Below are 22,416 nucleotides of genomic sequence, written 5' to 3' on the forward strand. Positions count from 1 at the left end.
TGACTTCCTTGGTGGAGGCACCATGTTCTTAACTTTTGAGGTGACAGCATAAGAAAACATTCTTATTCTATAAAAATAGAGCAATGGCCCGAGGTATCATACCTGCATGATTTTACAGCCCTCTCTGCTACCCCTTAAGCCCTTGTGCCTCCCTTATTCTGAAGTCAGGAGAGACACTGCCTGCAGAGTACACTGATCAGACTGATTGTGTTAATAAATAAACCCAAATTGACTCTAGATTTTTATTTTCCCCCTCTTGTTTGATGTCTGCATTTTTAAACCATTTTATTCCTTTTGAAATTATTTATTCCAGAAGTATGTTCATTTCTAGCCAGACTGCAAATAGAGAATGCACCAGGGACTGTCTGGAGCTGGAGCCTAATTATTTATCAAGTTGTCTTTCCTTAGTTTTCTATTTAGCTGGCGGGACTGTTTATAGATTTCTGGATGTGTTGATCGTTTATGTTCATTTGGCCCTATTTACAAAAATCATACAAAAAACACACACATCTTTTCCCCTTTTCAAGACTTTCATCTTAGTCCTTCTAAGTAGTACAAAAATAACATCGATCATAGTAGTCAGTTACTTACTGAGTTCTGACTGAGCATGGGGCAAAGTGTTTGACTTGCATGACTTTGTCAGACCTCAGGAACCCCTTTGAGGCAAGTGCTATCAGGATCTCCTTTTACAGCCTTGAGAAGCTAATGCAGAGGCTGCAGATTACGTAGTTAAAAAAATTAAAGTATACCTAACAAGGAGATTCTGATACATTGCATTTTGCATTACCATTTTAAAACTTGGTTTCCTGATTCTGACTTTTGGGTGGTTCCAATTAAAGGGAGAAATGCCGCACTGGAGTAGAAGCAGGGTTTGACCGAGCTATTCTTCTACCTCGGGCCATTGCTTTGTTTTTATAGAATAAGAATGTTTTCTTATGCTGTCACCTCAAAAGTTAAGAACATGGTGCCTCCACCAAGGAAGTCAAGTACTTCATCCTCTGTGACCCCTCTGGGCGGTATTTATATAGACACAGCACTTACCACATATACTGTAAAATGTTTGTATACATGTTTATCATCCCGCTAAGGGCTAAGGTATGAGTTCCCTGCAGTCACGGCCCACACCTTTCTGCTTCTCTGAAGCCCTGGTACTGGGAACACATTGGGCAGACAGTGAATAGTCACTGAATATACATTTTAAAATGTCTTATACATCCTAATTTCCTTTAGTAACTCATTATATGTTCATAAAGTCACTGAAGTTACCTTTGAAGTTTGTTTCCAATTTGTACCACCTCATAAGTTATCAAGAAGTGTATGTTTACTGTCTGCTGGGTGAAATAATGCTTTCTTGTATTTATTAGAAAAATGTTCCCTTTAAGTTTCCTGGAATTGAACCCTTGTACACTGTTGGTGGGAATGTAGATTGGTACAGACATTATGGAAAACAGTATAGAGATTCCTCAAAAAATCAAATACAGAACTGTCATGTGATCCCACAATCCCTCATCTGGGTATATCCCCAAAGGAAATGAAATCAGGATCTTGAAGAGATCTCTGCACCCCCATGTTCATTGCAGCATTATTCACAATGGCCAAGTTATGGCAGCAACCTAAGTGTCCAGCAACAGATGAATGAAAAAAGAAGTGTATACATACAATGGAATATTATTCACTCTTACTAAGAAGGCGTTCCTGCCACTTATGACTACATGGATGAAACTGGAGGACATTGTGCTAAGTGAAATAAGCCAGACACAGAAAGACAAATACCACATGATCTCACTTATTTGTGTGTGAAATCTTTAAAAAAAGGTCAAACTCATAGAGACAGTTTGGTAAGAGATTGGTGGTTACCAGGCATCAAAGGGTGGGGTGGGGGGGAAATGGGGAGATGTTGGTCAAAGGGTACAAACTTGTAGTTATAAGTTCTGGAAACCTAATGTAGTGCATGGTGACTATAGTTAATAATAATGTATGATATACTGGGCATTTTCTAAGAGAGTAGACAGACCAGGTGCTCTTACCACACACACACAAGTTAACTATGTGAGGAGATAGATGTGTTCATTTCCTTGACTGCAGTAATCATTTCACTATGCAAATATATATCAAAACATGTTGTATACCTTAAACATATACAATTTTATGAAAAAAAAATTTCATAGAGTTATAATATAATAACACTTAAAAGCAGTGTCTTTCTTTTGTCATATTATTTTTCAATGATTCTTTCATGTTTTTCAGGAAGGTGATGTCTGGCCCAACTCATCAGCTGAAATCACCGTGTACTTTAACCCACTAGAAGCCAGGCTCTATCAACAGACCATTTACTGCGACATTTCAGGTAGTGACCTTCTCCAAGTGGTAAACTCAGGTAACCAGGCACCCAGAGCATAAAGTGTGGTGCCTGTGTGTGTGTGTGTGTGTGTGTGCACACGCGCGTTCACATGTGCATGGCAGAGCACGATATTGATTAGGGGAATTATGGATCCAAGCCCTGCCCCTCTCACTTCTTTCTAGAACAGATCAAACTTTAAAGTATTTCACAGTTGTGGTGGCGTGTAGAGAAAATGGAAACTATATTAGTCCATTTTCATACTGCTGATAATAACTGCCCGAGACTGGGTAATTGATAAAAGAAAGAGGTTTAACTGACTCACAGTTCAGCACGACTGGGGAGACCTCAGGAGACTTACAATCATGGTGGAAGGCAAAGAGGAAGCAAGGCAACTTCTTCACAAGGCAGTAGGAGGGAGAAGTGCTGAGCAAAGGAGGAAAGAGCCCCTTATAAAACCATCAGATCTCATGAGAAGTCCCTATCACAAAAACAACATGGGGGAAACTGCCCCCATGATTCAGTTACCTCCACATGGTCTTTCCCTTGACACGTGGGAATTATGGGGATTATAATTCAAGATGAGATTTGGGTGGGGACACAAAGCCTAACCATATCAGGGACCATGACTGTTAGAGCAGTAAAAATATTGCTTGTGACAAATTCCCACAATCTCCTTTTTTATTCCTTTTATAGTATTGGGTTACTAATTTTTTCTTTTTAAGTTTTACCAAAATAATTCCAAGTGGGATGGGAAGGCAGCCTGGCAGAGGCCAGAGCAACCAGAAGGGTGTACAGGTGAGATGGCAACCTGGAGACTTGATACGTACAAGGAAATAAGCAGAAAAGTCAATACATTGAGGATGATGGGAGCCAGTATTTCTCACTCTTGGAGGAAGCAGATACAAACATGGAAAAGAGGGTGAAGCCAAACTCTTTGAAATTGGAATGGAATTAGAGTTGTCAATGTGAACTCAGAGTTGAGTTCATACTGACATGTATGGATAGATATAAAAATAAATATACATGTAAATGTGTGTATATGCATGTGTACATGCCTATGTGTATATCCTAACTAGGTCCGTTGAGAAGTCCTGGAAGCTTTGAGACTCTATAGCAGTGAGCACATCAATCACCCAAAGCTTGGTTTCTAAATGCCACTTATCAGTGAAAGGAACTGGTTAACTCCAGGACCAAGGTAGGGAAAGAACAAGATGAGCCTGGATTATCTCCTTTGCTAGACAGTAAGGAAGTGCTCAAAGAATGATAGGCACATGTCGAAATGACACAGAAGCCAGCAAAGAAACTCCCACTGACCATATTTGGAATGAGTCAAAAATCAAAATAATAATACTAATAGGTTATTATAATCCATTGAATAAATAGAAATTTTTGAATCCATTTAGTGTACCATTTGGCAGTCATCATTACAATAACCAATTCAGGTAAAAAGCATCAATGGATATTAAGAAAATGGGTGAAAGTGGGGCATGGAATAGTTTCAAAACATCTTTCCTCAAAATGCTTTTATAAAGGGGAGAAAACTAACTTTGCAGTGAAGAAGCCTGGGAGATGCTATCTTAGTTTATCCCAGTAAGCAAATCAACCTCTCAGACCACACGCCAGGATGCAGTGAGAACACAGCGTCCCATCTATGACATCAAGGCCAAGATACATAAATTGGATCTAATCAGGAAGAAGCATCAGGCAATCCCAAATTGAAGAACAAAATAAAATGACCAGCCTGTAATCTTTAAAAATATCGAGGTCATGAGGGCCGGGCACAGTGACTCCCGGGTATAATCTCAGCACTTTCGGAGGCTGAGGTGGGAGAACTTCTTGAGTCCAGGAATTCAAGATAGTCCTGGGAAACATAGTGAGACCCCGTCTCTACAATAAATTAAAAACGTAGTCAGGTGTGGTGGCACATGCCTGTAGTCCTAGCTACTTGGTAGACCAAAGTGGGAGGATCACTTGAGCCCAGAAGTCTGAGGCTGCAGTAAGCTGTGATTGCATCACGGCATGCCAGCCTGGATGACAGAGTGAGACCCTGTCTCAAAAGAAAAAAAAAAATCAAGGTCATGAAAGTCAAGAAATCCTGAAGAACTGTTCCAGGTTGAAGGAGACTAGAGAGACGTGGTAACTGGGTGCAATATGTGATCCTGGATTGGGCCCTTTGCTATAAAGGACATTAGTGGGCATGGGATAGATATTTAATAGAAGTTCTTGTACTACTCTGGAAACCTTTCTGCATTTTAAAAATGTTTCAGAATTGTGTTTAAATGCCAATGCCAATAAATAAGTAAAACATGTAGAGAGTAAAATTATGAAGCTAAATAGTAGTCTGTGCCACCAGTGCTACTTCCAAGAAGTTCTTTTGGCTGTTTCTTGTGATGGTGGTTTCCCTTGCCAGCTCTATGCTTGCATTGCTATTGGTGGATTTATTAACTTTGTACATTTTCTTTTGACTCTCCAGTGTGAAAGATGAGGGTTTAGTCCACTTATCGGTTCCTAGGTTTTTCCCCTTCCTAAGTTTATTGAGTTAGGATTTACATGCAGCGAAATTCATCGTTGTTTGCAGCATGGTTCTGTGAATTTTGACAAACCTAAATAGTCATGTAACCACCAAAATCGAGATGTAGAAATGTGTATCTGAGATAAAGCTCCCTATGCTCCTTTGCAGACAATCCTGTCCCCCAACCTCAGCCCCTGACAACCCAATTATTTCATTTTATTTTATGAGCTTTATTTATAGCCTTAAATAATACACTTAAACCTGTATGTTTTGTTCCATCAACTTTACATTATCTCTTGATATGTAAGGATTTTGGTGCCTATAATTAGGTTAGCCCTGACTAAGTCCACTAGCCTTCTCCCTCTAGCCTCTGTGAGCTGTTCCATTTTTATATAATCATTATTGATAACCATTGTTAGGTCTTCTTACATAAATATTATACATCGAAGAGCCAAATAGGTTCTGGGATTACATTTTATCCTGTTTGTTCACTGCTCTGGTTCCTAGTCACTCAAAGAATGTCCCTAAGGTCTATGTCAAGTATGTTTTTTCTTTACCAATATATCAGTTACTCACAATTATGCCTCATTTTAGTTTACTTCTTAACTGACTCTTTTGTACAGCTTTTGATCCCCCCCACCCGTGGTTTCTAATTCCTTATTTCTTCACTCCTATCTAATTTTATAATTCATTCTCTTCTTCTCTTTGAAGACACTGATCAGAGCCTATCAGCTTCTTATTTTAATTCAGATCAGTCACCTCCTGAATGAACAGTTGTTATCCAGGAATTTAAAAAAATATTTCTGTGTGTTCAGTCACACCTTTTCATTCTCAGTCTACTCAAGTAACTTCCTTAGAAATTATATATATATATATATATATATATATATATATAGTGTATATAGAGCTGGAAACTTTGATCCTTGAATGCCCAAAAATACCTTATTTTGCCTTCATACTCACTTGGTAGTTTAACTGACTATAGGATCCCAGGTTCAAAATCATTTCTCCTCAGAACACTGGAGACCTTGTGACTACTTGATTATAAAAATTCCAAAGCCTGAGGTCATCTAATGTCCATTCTTTTATAGACAGCCTTTTCTTTATTTCTGGATGTTTTGGGGGCCTTCTTTCCATATTTGGGGTCTGAAATGTGATGAAGTCATGTCTGGGAGTGGATTTTTCTTATTCATCCTCTTCAGCCTTCTACAGGCCATTTGAATCTGATGACTCCCATCACTTCAGCTCTAAGAAATTTTATTGTGTTGACCGGATGCGGTGGCTCAAGCCTGTAATCCCAGCACCTTGGGAGGCCGAGTTGGGCGGATCACGAGGTCAGGAGATCGAGACCATCCTGGCTAACACGGTGAAACCCCATCTCTACTAAAAAATACAAAAAACTACCCGGGTGCGGTGGCGGGCCCCTGTAGTCCCAGCTACTCAGGAGGCTGAGGCAGGAGACTGGCGTGAACCCAGGAGGCGGAGCTTGCAGTGAGCTGAGATCCGGCCACTGCACTCCAGCCTGGGCGACAGAGCAAGACTCCGTCTCAAAAAAAAAAGAAATTTTACTGTGTCTTTGATATTCTTTCCTCCATTTTTTTTTTCATTTTATTCATCTGGAAAACCTATGAATCCAATGTTAGACCTGGAAGATTGATCATTTGTTGTCAAAGAACAAGATTTTAATCATCAAACACTACTAAGAAATAACACTAAATATAATTCAAGGCTATGCCTAGAGAAATACTGATGTTCATGAATCAAGAAAGATGGCAGGTGCATGCTGTGTAGCTGCAGCTCTCCGCAGCCACCAGCAGACCTGTGGCCAGCACCTGTGGCATCATTCCTGATGTGCAGAGCCACCGCTCTGAACTTAAATAGTCTGCTTGGTACCTTACTGCTATTCAGTTATTCAAATGGCAGTTTTCCCTTTTATACAGATGACAACAACAAACCCAAATTACTCTGACTCAAATTGTTTCCCTTTGCAGTTGAGACTTTCCTTGCCTGTCTTGAACAGGTTCAAGAAAGCATTTTGCCACGGTGGTTTCAGGGCATCTTCCATTTTGGAACTTTCTTGGTACCGCTTGCAGAGGTACAAGCGGATGTTAATCAAAAACTTGGAATGTTTTCTTTTTTGCAGTCAAGGTCAAGCACTGAACTTTAGCGTTTGCCAGTTGCTTTGCAAGACACATAGCTCAGTTTTTTCTGAATACTTCCTAGCAATCTTTCATTTCTGCAATCATATTTTCAATATTCAAGACCTCTTTTGTTCTGTATTCCTGTTTCATAACTAAGTGTTCTTTTATGGATGCAACTTCTTCTCATTAATCTGGGGTAATCATTTGAATTTTAATTTCTTAAAAAATAAATCTTATGTTCTCCGAATTGCCCATAATGTCAGCTGTTTGTCTTTCATGCTTTCATGGGGTTCCTTTCAATGCCTTCTGGTCCATGGTCATTCATTCGTATATAAGAATGAGAAAATGGCTTTCATGTTGATGGTAGCTAGTGCTGTTTACCCCTGCTGTTGTATATCTAGGTTTCCCAGGAAAGTATGGCTGATGTGTTTGTGAAGAGTATAAGAGTGCACTGTCAGCAAGAATGCACATCATTTGCATCCTTCAAGTGCAAAAATTCCCCTGTTCTGCCACAACCTGCTGTTTTCAGTCCATGTCTATGCAGTCACTTTTTTTCTGTGTAAAAGAGGCTCAGGCAGTCTAAGAATGTGCAGAAGGATGGGCCAGGGGGCCCAAGCCTATACTACCCTGCACCTCCCCCAGGTGTGTGTCTTCTCCTGATGATGTTTCCCTCACCTTCCCTCGATGTAACCATCACCTCGACTTTTATGATAGTTGTTTTCTTGCTTTCATGTATAATTTTACCACCTACATATTCATCCATAAGCAAAATAGTATAGTTTTGCCTGTTTCGGAAGTTGATATATTGATACGTATTTTTGAAACTGATACACATATATACAGGACTCATCCTGTATATCTTATGCTGCTAGCACCAAGAAAATAAAGCTGCTCAATAAATGTTGATTAAATAAATAAGCAAATAACTGGAAAAAAAATGACTGAGTGAGTGAATCCCGGTTTGATCTGACCTCTCCCTTGCATGTGAGTGTAGAATTCTCCAGATGTCCCCAGAATGAATGCAGAATGGACTAGGAGTTTTTGGATTGATGTGAGTCTGTCTCCATCCTGCAGACCAGCATCACCTGCAATGGACAGCCTAATAGGGTCTAGAGGAAATGTTAGCACAGCAGTGTCAGACGTGGGTTGGAAATGCTCCAGTGGCCCCCATGGCACAGGTGGTGGGACCTCCCTCCCATCTGCAGCTCCCTGTGGACGTCGTGCTTGGCCCTCTTTCAAGGGGTTGGCTACTCTCCAGGAGGTTCCCAATCATTACACAACGAGTGAGATTTCCCTATTGTTTAGTTTGTAATTCTGAATTCTCCCACACAATTCATATCCTGGGTAAGCTGAAAAGTATAATTTTCCATCTGCATGACATTCTTCTTTATTTTATTAGTGGATTATTAAAAGGTACGCTTGCCAGGGAAGGGCTTTGCTTACATAGTGATTCCATATTATCTTCCCTGTAAATTCTGTGCAATTCTCTGTGTCTTTTCAAGAGCTGACGATGATTCCTTACTATTATCTTCAACGAGTTGGTAAAACCTGTTGGTCTTAGGTCACTAAGAAATACTTGTTAGACAGATAAAAATGCTCCTTCCCTTGTTTTGTTTTGTTTTGCTTTGCTTTAAGATATATGTGGCATGTGGAAGAAAATACATATAAATAAAGCTTTCCTCCTCATGTCGTTTTGCGTAAACGACAGTATACTTTGCATAATGGTTTTAACATTGCTTTTAAAATATTTCCCAGATTATACATAACACTAAATAAAATATGTCATTCTTTTCATGATTGCATCGGAATCCTTTGTATTTATATACCACAATTTAATGTTTAACTTTGTGTCATTATTGAATAGAATACAGATTCAGAGATTACATGATACATTTAATGGGAAGCACAGAAGTGACCTCCCAAAGATGTCCAAGTCCGAACCCCCAGTATCTGTGGACATGTTACATTAAATGGCAAAGAGGAATCAAGGCAGCAGATGGAATTAAAGTTACCGACTTTAAGTTAGGGAGACTATCTTGCATCATGTTGGTGGCTCAGTATAATCACAAGGGTCCATAAATGCCGAAGAAGTAGGCAGAAGGATTGGTCTCAGTGTCAGAGGGCTGTGATACGAGAAAGTCTCAACTAGTCATTTCCAGGCAGTAAAGATGGACAAAGTAAGGAATTCAGGGAGCCTCCAGAACGTAGAAAAGGTAAGAAAATGAATTCCTCCCACCCCAGAGTCTCCAGGAAGGAATGTAGCCCTGCGAATACATTGATTTTAGCCCAGTGAGACCCACCCGTGGACTTTGTTTATAGTTGTGTCTTCATCTTGTAAAATATTTTTTTAATTGACAAATAATAACCATACATATTCATGGGGTACATAGTGATGTTTCAGTATGCATAATGAACAGCAATCAGATCACTTTGAACTTTTGACGTCCAGAACTTTCAGATAATACATTTGTACAGTAAGCCACTAAGTTTGTGACAGTTTCTTGTAGCAACAATTGGAAACTTATACACATACCGGTACATTATAACAAATAATTATAAGGCAAACACTATGTTATTGCCACCAAGATCAATAATAGAATATTTTCAGCCCCTAGAAGCCTCAGTGTGTTCCTTCCCAGTCACACTCCTCTCACTGCAGCCTCCCCTGAAATCACCACCATTCTGTTCTTGATGACCATCAGGTCCTTGCTTTTGTTTTTTGTTTTTGTTTTTTTGCTTATGATTTTAAAAAAAATTTTAACTTTTATTTTAGGTTCAAGGGTACATGTGCAAGTTTGTTTATGTTGTGCAGATTTTTGTCTTGTCACACCGGTTCTAAGCCTAGTACCCAGTAGTTATTTTTTCTCATCCTCTTCTTCCTCTCATCCTCCACCCTCCATTAGGCCCCAGTGTCTGTTGTTCCCTTCTTTGTGTCTGTGTGTTCTCATCATTTAGCTCCCACTTATAAGTGAGAATATGCAGTATTTTGTTTTTCTATTTCTGCATTAGTTTGCTAGGGATGATGGCCTCCAGCTTCATCCACATTTCTGCAAAGGACATGATCTCATTCTTTTTTATGGCTATGTAATATTCCATCGTGTATATGTATCACATTTTCTTTATCCAGTCTACCGTTGATGAGCATTTAAGTTGATTCCATGTCTTTGCTATTGTGAGTAGTGCTGCAATGAACATATAAGTGCATGTTTTCATGGTAGAACAATTTATATCCTTTTGGGTATATACCCAGTAATGATATTGCTGGGTCTAATGGTAGTTCTATTTTTAGTTCTTTGAAGAATCACCACACTGCTTTCCATAATGGTTGAACTAATTTACACTCCCACCAACAGTGTATGTGTTCCCTTTTCTTTACAACCTGACCAGCATCTGTTTTTTTGTTTTGGTTTGTTTTTTGACTTTTTAGTAATAGCCATTCTGACTATATGAGATGATATCTCGTTGTGGTTTTGATTTGCATTTCTCTAATGATCAGTGATATTGAGCTTTTTTCATATGCTTGTTGGCCACCTATATGTCTTCTTTTGAAAAGCATTTGTTCATGGTTTTTTTTTTTTGCCCACTTCTTAATAGGATTGTTTGTTTTTTTTTCTTATAAATTTGTTTAAGCTCTTTATAGATGCTGGACATTAAATCTTTGTCAGATGCATAGTCTGCAAATATTTTTTCCCATTCTGTGTGTTGCCTCTTTAGTCTGTCCATAGTTTCTTTTGCCGTGCAGAAGCCCTTAAGCTTAATTAGATACCATTTGTCAATTTTTGCTTTTGTTGCAATTGCTTTCATTTATAGTTTTTACCCCATGTATGTATCTCTAAACAATACAATTTAGTAATGCCCGTTTTGAAATGTACATACCTGAAATGAGCCTACATGTCTCATCTATGTTGCTACTTTTGCTCTAGTTGTATTTCATTTTCATTGTTGTACAATGTTTCATTATGTAAATATATGTTCAGAGACAGGAAATAGCAGGGAAGGCTGTTGGTCATAGGGGAGGCCTCTGAGGATGCGTGAGATTTAACTCACATCTCCAGCTGCAATCCTCTTTTCTTTTGAAAGCTTTTGATATCTAGGAACCACGAGTAGAAAGAGGTACAAAAGCATAGTTCCTGCCCTCAGAGAGCATAGAATTCAGTGGAGGAAGTGACACATAGTCCAACAGTTACAGTGCACTGCTACACAGCGAGTGAATGAATAATATTATAGAAGCAGATACAGGGTACACAGCTCAGGCTTGGGATGTCAAGGAAGGCTTTCCAGAGAAAGTGAGTCTTGAAGTATTTATTAAGCAAGTAAAAACAAAAACAAACAAAGGCTGGGCATGTAAGGCAGGGAAATATTTTGTGAAAATACATAAGGAAGCATTATGTGAAAATACATAGCAAGAACATGAAGAGGCAAAGAATTGCAAGTTCTTAGCATATGACTGCCATGGAGATTGAGAGAGAGAGAGGGAGGAAAGGAAAAAGAAGCTGAAGGCTGGAGTGGTAAGTAGGATCCATTCATAAAGGGCTGCCCTTGGATGCCAGCCTAAGGACATTGGACTTTCTGCTGAGTGCAGTTGGCAGTCACTGAAGCACCCTAAGCAGAGAAGTGACCTGCTCAGGTCTGAATATGGCAAATATAACATCATGAAAAGCCTTTCCATTAATCTGAAACTGAACAATTTTTCTGCATTTTGAGTCATTCTGTTTTCTTAGAAGTAGTTAAATCTGTATGCTAGATATTTATAAAGACTTGCTGATGGTTTGATCTGGCTCTTGAAACTGATCTTTCATCTATTTTGGCTTTCTAATGGAATGTGGGAATACCTAACTTAATCATGAAGATTACCTTTTTAAAAAAAATGCAAAGGGAAGCTACACATATTTGGTTTGGATCAGCATATGGGAACTTCAAAAAGAAGTAACACACTCTAATTTAAACTGTGAAATGTACTGCTAGGTAACATTGATAATGGGTGCTTCAGAGTCAAATGCAGAAAAGCAGCGGGGTGGAAATGATTCCAGATGCTCCCACTTCCTTCAGAGACCCAATTAAGATAAAACCTTATTGTCCATTTGCTTTTTGTGCATCATAAAAGGGAAAATTTTGAATTTTTAAGACAATTTGGGGCTTCTGATTTTTATCTTAATTGAATTAAAGAATGGAGATTGAATTAGATTTATTAAAAAGAAAATCACCCCCAATCATTGAAAACATTTTTGAGTTTTCAGAATAATAAGTAAGTATTCTACATATTGGAATATGTAGAATATTACTCATATTATGTTACTCAACATCTCTCCAGTGTTGTTTTCCTCTTATTTCAATTTCTCCTTTTGGAATTTTTTTTAGATAAATTATTTCCCGTAGAATTACCATGTCTCTTAAACTTTTCTGCACATTTCTGATCTCCTGGTCTCACTATGATGCATTCTGGGTATTTTTCTAAGATCTTTCTTCTAGTTGACTAATTCTTTCTTCAACTATATCTACTCCAGTGTATTCATCTATTCAGTTTTTAATTCATTGACTTGGCTTTTTATTTTTATATATATGTTATATATGTTTGAATATTTTCGTATTTTATTCCTTCATTATGGTTTCTATTTCTTCATTTATCTCTTCAAAGATTTTTAAGAATGCTATATGAGAGTTTTTTATTACCTCAGACTCTTAGGGTACCAGTTCACATGTTTGTAGTAATCACTGATTTTCCTCCTACTAGATTGTTTCTTCAGATGGTTTGAAATGTTTGTATTATGAACTCAGTTTTAGCATGGGGTACCGAATTATGAAACTGTTCCCTCAGAGCAGATTTTTATTTCTTCTGCTAAGGGTCCTGTGATTTTTTTATTTTCTCAGCTTCTGATTCTTGCACCTATCAGATAGTGTAAATTTGGGTCTCATATGTATACATGGGATTTTGATTTATCATAGGAGGCTCTTCCTCCTATTCAGAATTCTAAGTAGAAGACAGCCTTCATCACTGCTTCCCTAGACCAATGAATAGAATTATTCTAATTGCCTTTGTGAAAAGAGGTAGTCTTTCTATGGTCCTGGATTTATGCTAGAATCTTAGTTTAATTCTCCATTCCCAGATAGGAACAAGGCTGTGTCCTCTCTCTGTGAGAGTATGACTGGACCCACTAAACTGTATCTGGTCTACAAATCTCTGGGCCTTCTTTGGGTCATCTCACTAATTTACTATGCTAGCTGAGTTCCCTTTTTATTTCTAGAACCTGTTATTTTCTTTCCTTTGTTTTGAACCTGGAAAAGCAATAAAAATATATATTTGCCATTTTTAAATTAACGTTACTTATTTTTTTGTATTTTGGGTGAAAGAATAGACTATATCAGTTAACTTGGACATACCATCAGAAGTTAATGTTATTAATTTTCATATATTTCTCAAAATAATGTCCTTAGAGAATCTGTATCAGAATCCCCCTGGCTACTCATTAAAAATGTGATTCTTAGCCGGGCACGGTGGCTCAAGCCTGTAATCCCAGCACTTTGGGAGGCTGAGACGGGCGGATCACAAGGTCAGGAGATCGAGACCATCCTGGCTAACACGGTGAAACCCCGTCTCTACTAAAAAATACAAAAAACTAGCCGGGCGAGGTGGCGGGCGCCTGTGGTCCCAGCTACTCGGGAGGCTGAGGCAGGAGAATGGCGTAAACCCGGGAGGCGGAGCTTGCAGTGAGCTGAGATCCGGCCACTGCACTCCAGCCTGGGCGACAGAGCCAGACTCAGTCTCAAAAAAAAAAAAAAAAAAAAAAAAAAAAATGTGATTCTTGGGTTTTATCTATGTTTTATTGAATCAAAATCTGTGGAGATGATGCTGGAGAATATTCATTTTAAACAAAGACTACAAAGTAAGGGTAGTAACTAGTACAAAGTTGCAGGATATGAGATCTATATAGAGGATTGAAATTTTAAAAGGCGGTACCACTTACAATAACATTGAAAAATATAAAATAACTAGAGATAAATTTGACAAAAAGTGTACAAGACCCATATACTGAAAACTATGAAAGATTAATAAGAGAAATGAAATACCTAAACAAATAGAAAACTATAGCTTGTTCATAGATTGGTAAATTCAATGTGGCTATTCAATAGCATCTTAATGACATCTTAATGCCATTTCTCCCCCAAATTCATCTATAGATTTAATTGAAATCAAAATTAGAATGCAAGATGGTTTTTTTGTAGAAATTAACATGCTGATTCTAAAATTCATATGGAAATGCAAGCAACCTAGAATAGCCGAAACAACTTTGGAAGAGTAAAATGAGAGGACTCCTACTACCAGAATTCAAGGCGATTTTTAAGCTACCATAATCAAGATAATCCAGAATAATCTCCCCATTTCAAAATTCTTAATCACGTCTTTTGATTTATGAGATAATATTTACAGATTCAGGAATGCGGATGTGAATATCTTTAGGGGCCATTATTCAGCCTGCCATAGATCTCATGTGGATTTCCAGCTGTTTTAGCTCTTTACACTAAATAATCCATCTTTTCTCACTGATATTCAACATCAGCTCTCTCATAAATCAAATTTACATAATTTATGTTCACATTATAGTTTATGAACACATTTGTATATAAACACGAAGACACTTGCATATTAATCTTATTTGTGTCTCAATAATTCAGTAAGGTAAGCTGGAATTATTAAGAAAGCTAAAGCTTAGAGAATTTAGGTGAGTTGTCTGTGGGGCTTCTTAATCCAAGATTTGAATTCTGTGTTGTGACGGTCCTGGTCCCTGTCCTGTATCACACTACCCCATAAAGACATGGTTCCTGTGAAATAGTGCAACCCATATTCCATTCTTACAACTCTCAGAAACAGTCAGGTTCCTGGCCCATCCAGAAACTCTGTCCAGATTTTCTAAAACATGTTAAAACACCTATATAACAACTCATCAAAGATTCCCGTATAACATAAGGCATTTAAAACATTCAAATTACCTCTATAATGTTTAAATAAGTAAGTATATACATGGGTATATTGGTTTATAGCATGTAAATATACTGTACAATTTTAGACATGAATTACATTTTCTTTCTACACTGCTGTAAACATGAACTGTAATACAAACAATAAAATAAGTGTTAAAGATTCTAAAAGTCTAGGATCTAAAGATTTTATCTAAATCATTCCCTGGTTGGTGGTTGCCCTCAGTACCTGGCAGAAACAAACTCCAGGACCCATGAAAGACTAAACCATCAGGGAAATTGTGGGAAGATGAGCTGATAATGCATAACACATTTTAAATAAGGAAAGTACGAAACAAATCTATCTTGTCAGAGCAGCTGAAGGTCGGGCTGTAACACACTACATCTTACCGCTGAAACTCAAGCAAACATAAATGGTTTTGCTGGCACATGCATACATTCGTATCATAATTATATTATTATTTTCATTTAGATAATGAATTTAGGTAAAACAACTTATATCATATTATTATTGAATGTGAAAATTCTGATAATGAACTTTGGGGTTCCAAGAAATACCTGTATAATAAACAATTTTGTGCACACAAACATACAACAAAATATATTAGTTAACATTTCAGCAAGTTTTAGTTTTGTGTTTTTAAAATTTATATTAAAATTATGCAAACTAATATTTGTATTATGTAGGTAAGGTATAAGGAATAATAGTAAGATAAACAACCATGAACCTGTCACCCACGTTAAGAAATGGGACTTTACCATATCTTTGAAGATCTATCTGTGTCCTTGTCTTTCCTGCATAGAGGTAACTATCCATTTAAAATTTTTTGTAGTCAGTTAATCATTTCTTTGCTTTTCTTCATACTGCTTTTTAGCCATATGTGGGTATAACCCATAACAATATATAACTTGTTTTTGCATGTTTTAAACTTTACATAAATATTATCATACTATATTTGTTTTTCTGAGATTCACTCATGTCATGCATGAGGCTATAGTTTAACAGTTAATATTCTATTATTTGAATATATAAAAATTCCTCTCCAGTTGGACATTCATGTTGTTTCTAACTTAATGCTGTTATGTTATTGAGAATAATGCTCTTATGAACATTCTTGAACATGTTTTCAGGTACATGGTGCCAAATTTTTCTAGGATATATCCCCAGGAGTGGCAACTCCAGGACATACAGGATGTACACACTAAGGTTTACTAGGTAATCAGACTTCTCCAAAGGGGTTGTGCTAGTCTACTTTCCTACCTGCAGGAGATGTGCCTATAACCTTACTCCATAACCTTGACTACTCTTAGTATTGATCAACTTTTAAAATTTTGCTTCTCTGCTAGGTGTGAAATGGAGTCTCACTGTGGCTTTAACATTTCTGCAATTATAAATTTCATTATATTGATGAAAATAGCATGTTATATTGACTGGCCATTTGTGTTTCATCTCCTGTGAAATTCCTATTTGGCCTTTGCCCATTTTTCTATTGTGTTGTCTTCATATTGTTAATTCGTAGGGGCTCTTGATGTATTTGGGATGTAACTGGCTTGATATGTCCTGCAAATATCTTCTCCCAGTTTTTGTGTCTTGTCTGTTCACTCTCATTAAGGTGATTTTAGTGAACAAGAGTTTTAATGCAATTGCATTTGATATCTTTTATTTTATAATTTGCTCACTTTGTATTGTTAAAATCCCTTTCTCTACACCAAGTTGGTAAAGAGATCATTCTGTATTGCTTTCTAAAAAGTTTTGTAGTTTACTATCACATTGATCCAACTTCAGTTGACTTTTGTGTAGAGCAGATGGGTGGGACTCTGTGTTAGTTTCTTATTGCTGCTGAAACAAGTTATGAGTAACTTAGTGACTTTAAACCACACACATTTATTCTCTTACAGTTCTGGAATTCAGAAGTCTGAAATCAGTTTCACTGAGCTAAAATCAGATGTCAATAGTACTGGTTCCTTTTGGAGATTCCTGGGAAAAATTTGTTCCCTACCTTTTCCAGCTTTTAAAGCTGCCAGCATTCCATGGCTTGTGGTTGCATCACTCTAATCTGCTTGCATCATTGCGTTGTCTTTTCATCTTCTGTGTCAAATTTCCCTCTACTTTCGGACATTTGTGATTATATTAGGTCCCACCAAGATTATCCAGGATAATCTCCCCCTGTCTAAATTATTAATTTAATTACCTCTTTTGACATATAAGACAACATTCACCCTTTTGCCATATAGGGCAATATTTAGATTCAGGAGTGAGAATGTAAGTATCTTTGGGGGCCGTTATTCAGCCTACCACAGATCTTACGTGGATATCAACTGATGTAGCTCCCTACACTCTGTGCACTATGTAGTCATCTTTCCTCACTAATATTCAACACCTGCTCTGATAGAAATCAAATTCACATGTATTTGTGCATCTATTCTGTGTTTTCTCTTCTGTTTCCTTTGTCATTTTGCACTTTGTGCCCCAGTACCACACTATCTTAATTACAATAGCTTTCCACTAGATTTGAGTTTATGAAAGGGCAAGTTCTCCCAACTTATTCTTCTTTCAGCATGTCTTCTTTTTATTGGCCCTTTGATTTTCCATTTAAATTTTAAAATCAACCCACCACTCTCCACCAAATTCTACCTGCTGGCATTTTGTTTAGCAGTACATTGAATTTATAGATATAAATCTGTTGGGAGAAAATGGACACTCTCGATGACATTGAATCTTCCTTTCCAAGAATATAGTCTAGTTCTCTATTCATTCATTTATTTAAATCCTTGTTAATGTCTTTCCATAAAGTTTTACAACTTTTGCTTTGAAGGTTTCAAGTATGTTTTGTTGATTTATTTTTACATACTTAATATTTTTGTTGCTATTAAAAATAGAATCTTGAAAACTAAATTTTTCTGACTGTTGCTGGATATAGAAATACAGTTGACCTTTGTAAATGTTTGCTGATCCTGAATCTTACTCTCTTGTTTATTTTGTTTTATTTATTTTTTGAGACAGCTTCTTGCTCTGTTGCCCAGGCTGGAGTGCAAGTGATGTGATCATAGCTCACTGCAGCCTTGAACTCCTGGGCTCAAGTGATCCTCTTGCCTCAGCCTCCCAAGTAGCTGGGACTACAGGCTCACTCCATGATGCCTGGCTAATTTTTTTTTTTTTTTTTTTTTGAGACGGAGTCTCGCTCTGTCGCCCAGGCTGGAGTGCAGTGGTGCGACCTCAGCTCACTGCAAGCTCCACCTCTTGGGTTTACGCCATTCTCCTGCCTCAGCCTCCCGAGTAGCCTGGCTAATTTTTTTTTTAAAGTTGTAGAGACAAGGTCTTGCTATGTTGCCCAGGCTGATCTTGAACGCCTGGCCTCAATTGATCCTCCTACCTTGTCCTTTCAAAGCACTAGGATTACAGGCATGAGCCATCATACACAGTCCCTCTCTTATTAATTTTAAAATTTATTTATATGTTCTTTTTTTCTAGGTTGACAGTCTTACTATGAGTGAATAATGGCCGTTTATTCTTCTATTTATACTTTTTTTCCTCTGAGTTTTTTCTTACTGCACAGGAATGGAACTCAAGTATAATATTGGAACATCTAGGATATCTTAGGTGGTATTTTAGTCTGTTCAGGATGCTATAATAAAATGCCATAGACTCAGTGGTTTATGAAAAACAGAAATTTATTCAACACAATTCTGGAGGCTGGAGAATCCAAGATTAAGGCACCAGCAGATGGTGGAAGGGGCAGACCGACTTGCTGGGGCAGCTTTTATAAGGGCACTAATCCCATTCTTGAGGGCTACACCCTCATGATCATATCACCTCCTAAAGGCCTCACGTCTTAACACCATCATCTTGGGAGTTAAGATTTCAACATACGAATTTGGGGTTCCAGGGACACTAACATTCAGACCATAGCAGATGGATAGTTTTTGAAAGCCCATGGTTTGCATTTTCTGGTATGTAAAGCAATGGGATCTGTTGCATTTGGGGACTTCAGGGTCATTAAAGGGGTTCTGTAGTGCATCTCCCTACTTCTCATGTGTGAAATCAGAACACTACAGTCATAGATGAGAACTGCTCTATGTTTTAAAATATTTTGGTCTTTTAATAAGAAGTCTGCCCTTAAAGTTTGCTAGTTCCTCCATGCTTGTATCTCTTGCTGCCTTTTGCCTAGACAAGAAAAATATCTGCTTAGAAAATCTTGTGGAAAAGTAGCATATGTAATGTGACCCTAAAATTTAGACTATCACTTAGAAAATCAAGGCTGGGCATTACTTGTACTCCTGTTCTGGGTGAGGGAAGTGGCTAGCTACAAATAAGACAAACTCCTTTGAAGTAATTAATAACTACCAAATAAACATTGGCTCACTGCTTTATTACAACACATCTCCTTGTTTTTAAAGAAAGGCAGTCAAGGTAACAGATGGAGAAAGTTTTAGGCATGACAGTTATAAATAGTCCTGCAGTTTATTGCATGATATATTTGCAATTCTCTTTATTTGCCATTCTGAAAGTTGGATCTCAATCAAAATGCTTTTCTCTTGACCAAAGAGTTTAAATTATTCCCAATAGTCTAGACCTCAAAAATAATAGAGTAGAGTAACGCCATTTGGGCCCTTTGAAAGTTTTATTTATAGTCTAGAGTATTGCCACCACTAACACCTGATCTTTAGAGGAACGTCTTTTCCAGGGATCGGATGGAGCAGGGGAACCTTTTGAATAAATCAGTCATCCCAAGTATGGCTTTTGCTTCTTGTAATCAAAGTAATGCTTGTCGAATGACCACTATGTTGCCAAGCACTAGAAGGAACAAAAGGACAAGTATTCTGTCTTTAAAAGACATTCATGGGGAAAAAGCATTAAAGATACAAAAGCTAAACAGCAACAGAAGACGGTGGAACATAAAATGTCACAAGGCATTAAAATGATGATAATAAATTAGAAATATCACTTGGCTGTTCTAAGCGTACTTTCTGTAATACTGAAAACTACATCAACAAAGCACTAAAAGTATTTTGAACATTCAAAATGTCCTATATATCCTCTTTCCTTAGAGAACTTGAAATTATATGATATACATTTAAGGAAAACCATAGAACTATCAAAGATTTCCAAAGTGGTGATATCCCCACTGCTGGGGAGAATGTGGAGAGAAGGAACCCTTAAATACTACAGATGTTTGTGTGGAATTAGCACTATTCTTGAGGGCAGTATGGCTATAGCTATCACAATGTCAAATGTGCATCCCTTTGTTCTGGAAATCTTTCATAAATGATAAGCTGGGTAATTTGAATTAACTCTCTCTCTCTGAGAACACCTAGGAAAGCAAGGCAAAATATTTTTTTAAATCTGTTTTTTAAGGCAAGAGAGAACTACCAGAACATGGGCCAAGATCCAAAAGAAGGAAATCAAGACCATCAGACTTTGGGGGCCACTTTATTTTTAAAGACACTGCCTTTTTGGTAAAAACTGCAGAGAGACTAACAAGTTAAGTAAGGTTAAAGAAGAAAACAAAAGTCCATGGTATGTCCCAGGAGGAAAGGCCCTAGTCATGTAATCTGCCAGGCTTTAGAGTAGGACCCAGTGAATTAGAAATGGGCCAGTCCTCAAAGAGACTGAAGTTCAGCAAAGAGACTGAAGTTCAGCTTTGAATAATTATTGAGTTATTGGCTTAATTTCCAACAGTTTTCCACTCGAGATCCAGAAGATAATTAATCCCTAGTGTTCTAAGGTATCTATTGTTTATGAGGAATTAATTTATCTCTGTTATACCTACCCTTCTTGGGAGAGTTGAGAAAATAATCACTCAAATGATTTGCTGCAGGGCTTAATTCTCTCACAAAACCTTAGCTGAGAACAGCTAAATTAGGTTGTCTAGGATTACTAATGCCCCCCAGTCACCTGCTAGAAGCCAGAGGGAGATATCTTCTTATGGCTTTAAATTATGTCTATAATTTTTATATATACTGATCAGCACTCAATCAAAAAATGACCAAGCACATGAGGAGGTAAGACAATCTGATAGAAAACCAGAGTAAACAATAGAAACAAACCCAGGAGAACCAGATAAAAGAATTATCAGACACAGATTTTAAAAACACTTTTATCAAAATTAAGCAGAGATCTGAAAACTAGAAACGCTCTAATGAAAAGTCTAGAACTGAGAAGTTATAATAACAAATTAAAAACTCAGTGGATGAATTTAACCGCTTGTTAGGTATAGCCAGAGATAGATTTTGTAAACTGGAAATTAGATAAATCAAATAAAATATCTGAAAATACTGAAGCATGCAGAGACAAAATATAGAAAAAGAACACACACATACACAGAAAAGACAGAGAGGTGAAAAGTGGAGAAGAAACAATGCTTGAAAAGATAATGACTGAAAATTTTTCAGAATTGATGAAAGACATTTATTTGCATATTCAATAAGTGCTACAAGTCCCCAAAAGGATAAATGCAACCATGCCAAGGAACATTATAGTAAAATCACTGAAAGCTAAAGATAAAAGTAAATCAATATGTGTGCATAAAAATTAAATCTATCAGAAGACAAGATAGATTGTCTCAAATGAGCAATAAGACTATGAGCTGACTTCTCAACAGAAACAGTGGAATGCTATAATATCTTCAAAGTGCTGGAAGAAAATATGGAAAAATTGTTCACAGATACATGTTTGATGGTAGTAGTTACACTACAAATTGTAATGAAAGGTTGGAAGCCACTTAAATGTCCAATAAGAGTTTTAGAAGTATTTGCCTCCCAACAGTGGACCACATAACCATTAAGAAGAATAAGGTAGATCTTTAGATATGATATGTTAAAATGTTCCAAAGGTATTATTAAATGAAAAAAAGCAGGTTGCAAAATAACATAGTATGCATTCCCATTTGCATTAGCAGTATTGTGATGCAATTAAATATAAAAAGATAGGCACCAACATGTTAACAGTAGTTGTCTTTGGATGGTGCAATTATAAGATAATTTTGTTCATATTCTCTTTAAATTTTGTAATGATCATATATTATCGAACAAAGATAGTTTCATTTTTAAAAGGGGGAACAAAACCAGTCAGTACTTCAAAGGTTGTGTGCTCTGTATTGACCGTGGGTACACTGTAGATGTGTTACAATGGATATTGTTAAGTGCATTTCATTACCTCTACATGGAAGAAATTCAGCAAAAGTAAGCATCAGGTAAGATCCCTAGACTCAGATCCCTAATATTCTGGATCTCCCTAAATCTAAGGAAGATCTAGGTGAATAATGTCGCTTGGAGCCCCACGTTGGCTCTCATTTTATGAGAAGCATCAATGGTCACCCTTCTCTGATTTAGAATTAGTTTTCTTTGTAAGAAACTTTGAAATAATGTTAAGAATTGGGTTAAAATTTTTAAATTTTTTTCCTGCTAAAATGTAAGCCTAAATTGCAATACAGTCTGCTCCCCAAAGA

The 22,416-nt window shown here is 37.2% G+C and overlaps 1 protein-coding gene across 14 annotated transcripts in view; it reads left to right on the forward strand.

Annotated features, from left to right (window-relative positions):
• LOC105491299 (HYDIN axonemal central pair apparatus protein) overlaps window positions 1-22,416 on the forward strand; it is a 468,775-nt gene that overhangs the window by 160,215 nt on the left and 286,144 nt on the right. For all 14 annotated transcript variants that reach the window (XM_024795897.2, XM_071084900.1, XM_011757559.2 and 11 more), the window contains one exon: window positions 2,248-2,347. In XM_024795897.2, the coding sequence (XP_024651665.2) occupies window positions 2,248-2,347 (100 nt within the window). The remainder of the gene's footprint in view (window positions 1-2,247; window positions 2,348-22,416) is intronic.

This window comes from Macaca nemestrina, chromosome 18 (genome assembly GCF_043159975.1).
Source record: "Macaca nemestrina isolate mMacNem1 chromosome 18, mMacNem.hap1, whole genome shotgun sequence".
NCBI classification, from domain to species: Eukaryota; Metazoa; Chordata; class Mammalia; order Primates; family Cercopithecidae; genus Macaca; species Macaca nemestrina.